The following is a 10,616-nucleotide window of genomic DNA, read 5'->3' as shown; positions in this document are numbered from 1 at the left end:
ATCCCCAGCCTGCACCCCGCTTTACAATTTTTTTTCCATTAAGCCCCATCATTCCTTCTTCTCCAGAACAATGATCTTCTGGGACCCACATCACTTCCAGTTGTGCATGTTAACATATTTACGTATGAGTTAAAATGTGGGACCAGTTATTCCATTGCAGATGGTAAGGCAAGATTAGCCCAGTAATATAGTGAGAATGCATCCAATCTGATGTTAAGATCGGGGAATGGTAGCACAGTGGTTAGCACTGCTGCCTCACAGCATCAGGGACCCATCTTTAATTCCAACCTTGGATGACTGTGTGGAGTCTGGAGCCAAAGTCGCAGTTGATGACGACAACTCCACCTCTGGGGATGATGACCTCATGACCACAAGACCCAGAAGATGTACTGTCAGCTGTCTCTCCCATAACATCCACCAGTGCAGCGACATTCACACAGGTCTAGGGGGGAATCCTGTCTAGAATCGTGGAAAATTGCTGGTGAAACAGGCCTGCATCCACAGTTGAGGAAGGTTGAGCCAAGGTCCCTGACATCGGGGAACATAGGCCAATGTTGAGCCCCAAGCAGATGATAGGCCTCAGGTCTTGGCCACAATATGCCTGTTGACGGTGAAGAGACATCAGAGGATATCAGGTGGAGATACCAGAGACTATGTGGAGCCTTGAGCGGGCATTGGGGAGTCCATCCATGCCCTAGGTTCTGCCATATCTCTGCACCTGCATCATGGTCATTTTCTGTTACGTGCTTTGTCAGAGGGCATATTGTGCTGGCATGCTTCATGTGAACTGAATAGAATTGTTGGTACTTCTGAAAATGGCAATGGTCACCTCCCTAATCCATCTTTATGATGCAGCCTGGGATATGCCACAAATGTCCAAGTTCTACCCACCCTGATCACTGATGTCTTTTTTAAATAAATTAGAATACCCAATTAATTTTTTCCAATTAAGGGGCAATTTAGAATGGCCAATCCACCTAGCCTGCATATCTTTGGGTTATGGGGACGAAACCCACGCAAGCAAGGGGAGAATGTGCAAACTCCACACGGACAGTGACCCAGAGCCGGGGTCGAACCTGGGACCTCGGCGCCGTGAGGCAGCAATGCTAACCACTGCACCACCATGCTGCCTCCCATCATAGCTAATGTCTGATTGTGTGTGTGTGTCCAAGAGAGGCAGCTGTACCACACATGGCAGGCAGGTCAACAATCTGCCTTGACAACCTCCCCTCTGCTAGTGCCAGCTGATGGCCTTGTGGCCCATGTTGTTGTTTGGCAATGGCACTCTTCTGGTGAATCTCTTCTCCACCATCCAGGCTGCAAAAGAAATTGGGTTTATGATATCCATCATGAATTTGAAAAGTGAACTATGTGAACAGGGCACATGGCCTGCATTAATTGACCAGCTGCAACTGACCAATGGGAATACCTGACCATTCCCATGGGTGACACCCAGCACTCCTCTCATCCCATAGTGGCCTCCTCCCACAGGAGCCTAACATCTTGGGGCTCATCCTGTGTTAGCAGGCCGGTGGAAAAGCCCAGTGTGGCTTTGCAGCTGCAAGCCATCCACATCTAACCTCCCTCTGTCATCCTTGAGCTTCCTCCCATTGCCTTTCCTACCAACGTCACCATGCACCTTCCTGCAAACATTGTCGAACCATTACCCTTGACCTTCCATCTCTCACCCTCGACCCACCCTCCCTCATCCTTGACCTGCGTGCCATCTTCCTTCAGCTTCCCTCAGACACCCTTGACCTACCATCTCCTGAAGCTGCACCAGTCCTCAATCAAGATTAATCTCCCCTCTGATTGTTGACTTGTCATGTGTGGCACAGCTGTCTCCCTTGGACAAACACAATCAGAGCTCAGCTGTGATGGACTCTGGCCTGTAGGTCAGAACCCAAGGAAGAAAGGATGCTTACAAATGCAACTTATTGATGTTAATCAAATACAAGTGACTAGGATGGAATAGAGCTGCTGGTGAAAATGATTCAACAATTAAATCCTGTGAATGGGAAAAATGAATTAACCTATGTATAGGAGGTGGAGCTCATAGTACTTTGAGATGCCATGTCATGCCACATACGTGCCGGGGGTGATGCTGAGAATTGTGTGAGAATTATCCTTGTGTGTTGGTTATTAAAAGTGAAATTGATCATTTTTATTGAAACACCATTTGTCCGTTAATACATGATGAATTTATGTTGCTTTTTGGTTTAACTATTGCATTAAAAGTTTTTAAAAGTGAAATAATTGTTTGATAGTGTGGAACTTGAGTATTGATGAAAAAAGAAATGTAAGAATTTTTTGTCTTGCACTCATCAGGACACTTCGCAAGGATACCAATACAAGGGGAAAACAACTATTTATATTGTACCAGAAGAGAGTGCTGATTAGTTGGCAAGTGGCTTCTGGTCCGGGCATTGCTGTGGAGAATGCACCAGTTGATGGTGACTGGCAGTTAACTGCCAAGCATTGATGAATGACATTTGGTACAAGTTAGTACTGGTGCAAAATAAATGGAGTTCAATGAATCGCAACTGGGTAGGAATGTAAACCGCACAGTTCGTGAGATGAGAGCTTGTCTTGTCGGCAGCGCGTACTATACAGTAATAGTCATTGTTTTACTGCTAGCGACACTTTTCTGAGATAGGGAATATGTTCCCATCCATCCGAGGGTACTGCAGTGACTTATTAGTCTAAAATGCTGACAGCTTCCTAAGACAGTATTGTGATGCTGTGTAAACTCAGTCACTGCGATTATCCGTGTAATGTTTTTACATGTATGTACATGTCTGGTTGCATTATAAATGTGTGCGTGCACACACATACATACATGTCTGGGGCTGTAGTGTAGGTCTGATGTAAAATCTGGCCTCTATCCAGCCCATATCCTGTGGACTGAATTTGCAACAATGTCTCACAATGTTATAAGAGTGCAGCGCGTTGTGCTTTTAGTATCCTGTGTATCCTCAGTTGGTGTCTGCCTTGGCAGCCCAGAGGTTAAAATGCATGTCAATTGATTTGTGCTGCTTTGTGAACTTCTTTTCATGCCTCCTGTTCTCAGCTGCCTTCTAAGAGCACTGAATTGCAGGGATGCTCCATTGATGTCTAACACCGTTCCCCACTCAGCTCTGAGCTGTGGTACTTCCCGCATTCTGCTTCTGCTAAGTGCTTCCCCATTATTTCTCTCGTCCGATGCAGAACCATTGTCTGCGCGATTGCTGATTAATGAGGGGGAAGGGGTTCTGCAGGTTAGTATCTGTTTAAAAATTAATTCTCGGTTTCCAAGGAGTGGTTAATGCTTTATCCTCATCAGCTTGTTTCGTGTAACTGGATCTGTTGTTTTATCTTTGCAGCTTTCTCCCAGTGCTTTTCCTCCTTCCCTCCATTGACTAAGGATGGCTGCAGCAGAGCCTCTGAGTGCCCTCTCTCGCTGGTATCTCTATGCCATCCATGGCTACTTCTGCGAAGTGATGTTTACAGCGGCATGGGATTTTGTGGTGCATTTCAACTGGAAGTTCCCCGGGGTCACCAGTGTCTGGGCCCTCTTCATTTACGGGACATCCATGCTGATTGTGGAGAGGATGTACCTCTATCTTAAGGACAAGTGCTGCACCGCCGCCCGCTGCCTCATCTACACCATCTGGACGTACATTTGGGAGTTCTCCACGGGCTACATCCTGCGCCAGTTCAATGCCTGCCCCTGGGACTACTCTCAGTTCGAGTTTGACTTCATGGGTTTGATCACCCTCGAGTACGCCATCCCCTGGCTCTGCGCCTCCTTCATCATGGAGAAGCTGGTCATCAGGAACACACTGCGCTTACGCTTCGACCGCCAGCAGGATGCAGTCCCGGGGACAGCCCGCTCTCCCGGCGCCCTGTCGAACGGGCACATCAAAACCAACTGAAATCCTGGCCGTGCGTGTGTGTGGTGGGGAAGAGGAAGAAACCAGACTACTACTACAAACAAACAAAAAACTTTATCACTGCAACAGACCAAATATAGGTTGAAGCCGACGCTAAAGCAAACCCAAGCCGCCCACCAAGCGACTGAGGGCCGCTTGCGCGCGCGCGCGCACCCGACCCAACAGACCGCCCCACAAGTGACGTCATGCAGCGAGAACCGGATTCTGATTGGCTGAGACCGCTGTCACTCAGGGCATTTGAAGGCGGTGATGTCAGCGGCATGAGCCCGGACCGTTACTTCCCTCCGCTCGAGCCGGCGACTCAACGGCAAAGAGAAGTCACACACGCGCACACACAGCGGCATTGCAGGTGCCAGTGGCGGCCGCTGAATAACAGCAAGCCACGACTCTGCAGTTTGCCCTTTAATTATTGTGAACATCTTTGTTGTTCGAATGATGGCCACATTCTCAGGTCCCCGAGTTGAAAGGATTTTGCTATAAGAAAGGTCTGTCGGGTCATGTTAACGGCATTCTTCGTATGGCCATGTTACCTTATTTTTTTTAGTGCAAACTTTAACCGTATTAAACCTGCGTTCAGAACTACGTTGAAATCGAGGACAAATAAGTGGACCCAAACACATTGAGCATTCATCTGACATCAGAAGCCGGCGTGTTAGTGGATTTATTTTAAAGTGTCTGGCAAAAGGTGACATATCGAACAACGTTTTTACCTCCAGTTGGTGGAGGCAGATTCAATCGTGGTTTTCAAAAGGTAATGGAATAAACATCTGAAGAGAAACACATTTCAGAGCTACTAGAAAAGACGGGGTAAGGACGAGGTGAGTTCTGCTGGCAGACAGCTGGCACAGACGCAATGGGCCGAATGGCTTTCTGCGTTGAAAACATCCTACCACTCATCAGGCAGTGCATCGGTTTAAACATAGTAACTTCCACTCACCTGAGTTATTTCACAACAGTCAGGTGATATAGCAACGAAGCCTTTGAAATGGACGCTTTTTTAATGTGCCATGTCAGGTTATCAGTACTGCAGTGTTTTCATCACTTTGCCAATCTCTTCCGCACACCAAACCAAAAAAAGCAAAAGCTTCATCAGTGTTTACTTTTGGTCAGGCTGAGTCTCTGCTGTCCAACTAAACTAAAATCCCAAAGACAGCAACCCTGGCATATGACAATGTGCCAGTGTGACGGCCCTACAACTGGTAATCATGAACAATTGCCTCTTGCTTGCATTACTTCCTGATTTTTAATCCAAGAGAATATATAATGTCACTTGTATACCATCCAACTGTGTCCCCATGTGCATCACCTCTGGGGTGGGAAGGGACTTGGAAGTCGAGCTTGATTTGCCTTCTTCCAAAATCAGAACACGTTCATTCCCGGGGGAACATGTGCTGTTTTGTCAGCTCCCTGGACTAGAGATACCGAGACCAACTGGAACACATCTACTACTGCCTTTCAGCTGAGATAACTGAGCACAAATCTGAATCAGAGCTGTGATCTGGTCTGTATAGTTTGATCTGATAACGGACTTTTTTTTAACAACCAGGCTACTTACTATTCATCCCTTTGAAAAAGGAATGTTACATTTTCATCCATGTGGTCAGTAACTTTCACAATCAGGAGGAATTTTCAAGTCAAATGGACAGAAAAGACTTTTCGTCGCCTTCTCCATTTTGGTCAATTTTTATTTAAACAATCTGTGGTGGGACACGGTCAAAGGCTTAAGTGCCTCATGGGCTAACGAGGGAAAATACTCCTAACTTGTTATCCAGTGTCTTGCTGGTAAATGCACATCAAGGGTGAGGCTAATCTCAAGCATAAACTGAGTTACTTCCTCAGGAAATGAGGAGTGACAAGTGGGTTGTTCAAAGATGGGAATCTTCCGTGCCCTCTGTGGTGTGTTTCTTAGCGGCAGGAGGAGGCCCGCTGTTGGCTGGTGGGGGGGATCTTCCGGTCCTGCAGCTGTCAATGGGATTTCCCATTGAATCCAACCCTGCCGCCGGGAAACGCGTGACATGGGTTCGCTGTCAGTGGGACTGGAAGATCCCCAAGAGTAAAAATGTTGTGAAGGGAGCATATTCAGGGAAGGGAGGAATCTTGTTTCAAAGGGTCTGAAATAAACAGACTCTTCTGAAGGAACAGTGTGTTTAGAAACTGCTCATAATCTGTAATATAGTCTCCAATTGGGCAAAAATATTTCAAAGGGAGCCGAAATGGACATGAAAGCCACTGGTGTTAATTAATTATTTGTAACTGTCCCTATCAGGATTTATTTTTTAATTATTTCAGTCAGGTGCAATTTTCAGTACATAGAGGACCACACTCACCTTGTCTTGGGAGTCCATTAGCAATGTGAGAATCAGACTCAAACATATACAACCCTTCCTCATACTTTACAATGCTTTCCATCTTTAATGGTTAATAACTTTACAAGTTATCAACCGTTTTCTGCAGCCTGACAAAGTGCACCTTCAAGGAGTTGAGAACAATTACAAGAATGCTGGACATCAGAAATAAATGCTGGAAACATGTAGCAGGTCTGCGTGTAGTGCCTGAGAACAAGAGACTTACTTACGCTCCAGGTGGGGCTTTTCACTCTCCTTTTTATTGTGACAAAAATGGTAATTGCCTGCAGGACGAGTGAAGGCAATAGGAAGCAATGAGCAACAAAGTCAGAACTTTGAGGTAAATAACACCAGTCCAAATCTCTTTCTGGAGTGAGCCTATTCTAGATTGAACATTGTAGCAAAGAAACACAAATGAGCTGTCTTCATCTCCATGGTTTCTCCTTTCCTCAGCTGACAGCACTGATTCTTTTTTTATTTTTATAAATTTAGAATACCCAATTCATTTTTTTCCAATTAAGGGGCAATATAGCGTGGTCAATCCACCTACCCTGCACATCTTTTGGGTTGTAGGGGCGAAACCCACTCAAACACAGGGAGAATGTGCAAACTCCACACGGACAGTGACCCAGAGCCGGGATCGAACCTGGGACCTCGGCGCCATGAGGCCGCAGTGCTAACCCACTGGGCCACCGTGCTGCCCCAGGCAGCACTGATTCTTGCTGAGGTACTCAGGTGCCTCATTCATCATGTGTTGGGCAACTATTTGAACGTGTTGGGGTGGTACGGGACTAACCGGTCCATTAAATCCTTACTCTTGCACATTTTTCAAAGCCAAATTTCAAAGCAGGTTCCATTAGCTAGCGAGCAGAAGCTGCCCTGGGCTGTCAAGGCCAATTGTGGTGTCACCTAAATTGAGACCAGAGGAACAGACCAACCAGCTGTCTAACTGAAACCTTTCTGGTCTTTGCTACTTCCAAGCAGAGAGTATCTGCCCACCAACAAAAATGTAAAATACTGTGAATTCTGGCAATCTAGATTAAAAGCATGAATAAAAAAACAACTCACCAAAGTTGTTAAAGAGAATGGACAGAATTCTCCCAAAAATAACTACGTGACATTTTGGGCAGGAAAATCGGTGTGAATCCCACCAGCTATTCCACCGTGATTCCGATTGCAATTCTTCCAGACTTAGTAATTTTCTTGGAGCCTGGGGTAAAACCCGCTGCAAAAGTGATGTGTGGGTCCTGAAGACGCCGGCAAGCTCGGCCTTAAAACAAAATAGTACCCAGCCTCAAAGTGACAGTGCAGGCCCCTCTCCCACCAAGCATCGCTGGCATTGAGGCCCTCCCAAAGCATCTCCCTTCAGGCCCCGCCCCTTTCTAGCCAGCATCAGGCCCCTCCCTCCCCAATGAGCAGCACAAGCGGCCTTTCCCTCCCAGGTGAGAGAGACACCCCACTGTTGGGTCTGCAAATTCCATCGCCCTTTCAATCCCCCCCTTTCAAGACCCCTCCCCCTTAATCATCCTCTTTTGTTGCCATGCCTCCTTTCTTGGCCTTGCTCTGTTCCTGACTTCCAGTGGCCTCCGAGCCCCCGATATGGTCATCATGGGAGACCAGTAGTGATTCCTGTCGGCCTCATGCTGTGCTGTCAAGAGCAGTGAATCTCAGGAGACTCCGGCTTGAACCACATTGCTCCATTCTGCGCCCGGCCCAAACATGTTTAGGGGAATAACGGGAAGTGCGCCAGGCGCAATGTGGAAGGACAACACCCCAGTATTTCTAATATTTTGGTAGGATGAAGCTTAAAGCGGATGAGAGATATCAGTGTGACTCCCCTTTAATTCACCCTTTGAGAATTCCAATATTAAAGCCTGAGGGACTGGGCTGTGGAATATTAATAATAATCTTTATTAGTGTAGGCTAACATTAACACTGCAATGAAGTTACTGTGAAAATCCCCCAGTTGCCACACTACGTGCCTGTTCGGAGAATTCAGAATGTCCAATTCACCTAACAAGGACGTCTTTCTGGACGTGTGGAAGCGAAGCTACCAAATCTGTTCCAATGGGTCCTTGGAGCTTTCCGCACAAGAGCTCTTTCCTCCAATGGCTCTGCCCCCATGCTTCTGTCATGGTCTCCTGACAAACCCATCCTCATGGTAATCATTTCATAATGGTGGCTACATGCTCAGTGCTCCAGAAATACTATTTAATGGCCAGAATGTACATGTGCCAAGGTTCCTGCTGTTCAATCTTTTGGTAAGGTCTGATTAGATAAATGCATCCAGCTTTTTACTGAAGTTTCCATCTTCTACACTTCTGTATTGAGTTCACAGTCAGTACTCCAGTTGATTACATTCAGCTTGGGTTAGGGAAAGTGGAAAATATGACTGACATTCTGTTCTTAAACATTGTCCAGTGATTGCGTGTGACCATGAGATGAGGACAAACTTGGGTTTAGCTGTGATGCCGCCAATAGTCGAGGAGCCTGCTGCAGCAAACAAATTAAGAATTTGTGGGTTGTTTTGCTGGACTGAATCACCAACTCTGGCAACATTAAATCTTTTCTTTAGGGAGCATATTTAAGTAGCTTGTTGTGTAAAGAGATGCTACAGTGCACCAGCTCCTCCTGGGGTGTGATTTGTTTTGCGAAGGTCCAAGAAAAGTATACCTGCAAAATGGTGTGAAAATAATTTTGCTTAAATTTTTTTTAAAACATTCTCTGACTATGGACGTCACTAACGAAACCAGCATTTATTGCCTGTTCATAATTGCCCTTGAGAAGTTGGTGTGCACTGCCTTCTTGAATTAAAGTCATGTGCTATTAGGTAAGGTATTCCAGGATCTTGCTGTAGTGATGATGAAGGAATGTTGATATATGTCAAAGTTAGGATGATATGTTACTTGAGTGGGGGGGGGGGGGGGGGGGGGGGGTGTGTGCCTGGAGCTGATATTCCCATGGACTTGCTATCCTTGTTCTTCTAAGTGGTGGAGATGAGTTTTTAAAAGCAGGGAGAGGAGGCTTGTGTGGTGCACAAGTCTTTCTTCAATTCAACATTGTGCAGATACTTGTCTTGAGCAAATGGACTAAGTTGCATCGGACATCTGCTTGAATAAGAATGCTTGAGTGCAGGCTAAAGGCTGTGAGATGTTTCCTGATGAATTTAAGTAGATTTGACTGAATGCATTTTACATTCATCTGCACTGGACATTGACTTTCCTTCTGGATACGTATCACAAAGTATAAAGCATACTCAAAACGTTAGCTCTTTTCTCTCCCTACTGTTACTGCCAGACCTGCTGAGATTTTCCAGCATTTTCTCTTTGGTTTCAGATACCAGCATCCGCAGTAAGTTGCTTTTATCACAAAGTATGTTGTTTATTTTTGCCTGAAGTATGAGTCATATTGTGACAGTTTGTTAAACTCAATCAACAAATTGCAGTGATTACAATTTAGTCAGCAGGGTTGGGTTCCACTCGGAGGTAGACAAGGCAGTTGCCAATTACCTTAAATTCGTGCCCTCTAGTTCTTGATCCATCCACCAATTCGAACAGTTTCACATTATCCACTCTCCCCAATTCCGTCATGATTTTGAATATCTCTTATCAAATCTCTCACAGAATTGTTACGGCGCAGAAGGAGGCTATTTGGCCTATTGTGTCTGCATTGACTCTGAATCAGCAACTCACCTAGGTCCATTCTCCCGCCTTCTCCCCGTGACCCTGCACCTTCTGTCTTTTCAGATAACAGTCTATTTCTCTTTTGAATGCTTCAGTTGAACTGTCTCCATCACACTCTCAGGCAGAGCATTCCAGACCCTCACCACTTGCTGCATGACAAAGCTTGTTCTCAGACCATTTTTGCTTCTTTTCCAAATTACTTTAATTCAGTGCCCTCACATTCTTGATCCTGTCACAAGTGGGAACAGTTTCTCTCCTATCTTCTCTGTCCAGAACCCCCTTGATTTTGACTACCTCTATCAAATTTCTGTTCATAATTGCAGTTCCTCATCTCAACCATTCACTCCTCTCAACTTTCTCTTCTCCAAGAAGAATAGTCTCAGCTTCTCCAAGCTACCTATGTAACTGAAGTTCCTCATCCTTGGAACCATGCTCCTGAATTTTTTCTGCATCCTCTCTAATGCCTCCATACCCTTTCTAAAGTGTGGCACCCAGAACTGGACTCCAGTTGAGGCCAAACCAAGGCCAAGTGTTTTATAAGGTTTAACATTACCTCCTTGCTTGTGTACTTTGTGCCCCTATTCATAAAGCCCTGCACCTGTATCTTTTATTAATTGTTCCCTCAACGTGTCCTGGCACCTTCAATAATTTGTGCG

General features: G+C 45.8%; 1 protein-coding gene across 1 annotated transcript; it reads left to right on the top strand.

The window, feature by feature from the left end:
* Nucleotides 1-3,046: 3,046 nt before the first annotated feature.
* Nucleotides 3,047-6,465, top strand: LOC140397985 (transmembrane protein 229B-like). The gene is made up of 2 exons (XM_072486232.1): nt 3,047-3,257; nt 3,363-6,465. Exon 2 carries the CDS (start codon nt 3,405-3,407, stop codon nt 3,912-3,914), a length of 510 nt encoding a protein of 169 aa, XP_072342333.1. The 5' UTR covers nt 3,047-3,257; nt 3,363-3,404; the 3' UTR covers nt 3,915-6,465.
* Nucleotides 6,466-10,616: the final 4,151 nt, after the last annotated feature.

Source organism: Scyliorhinus torazame, chromosome 2, assembly GCF_047496885.1.
Source record: "Scyliorhinus torazame isolate Kashiwa2021f chromosome 2, sScyTor2.1, whole genome shotgun sequence".
In the NCBI taxonomy this organism is placed as follows: Eukaryota; Metazoa; Chordata; class Chondrichthyes; order Carcharhiniformes; family Scyliorhinidae; genus Scyliorhinus; species Scyliorhinus torazame.
This window is presented reverse-complemented; position numbering and strand designations above follow the sequence as displayed.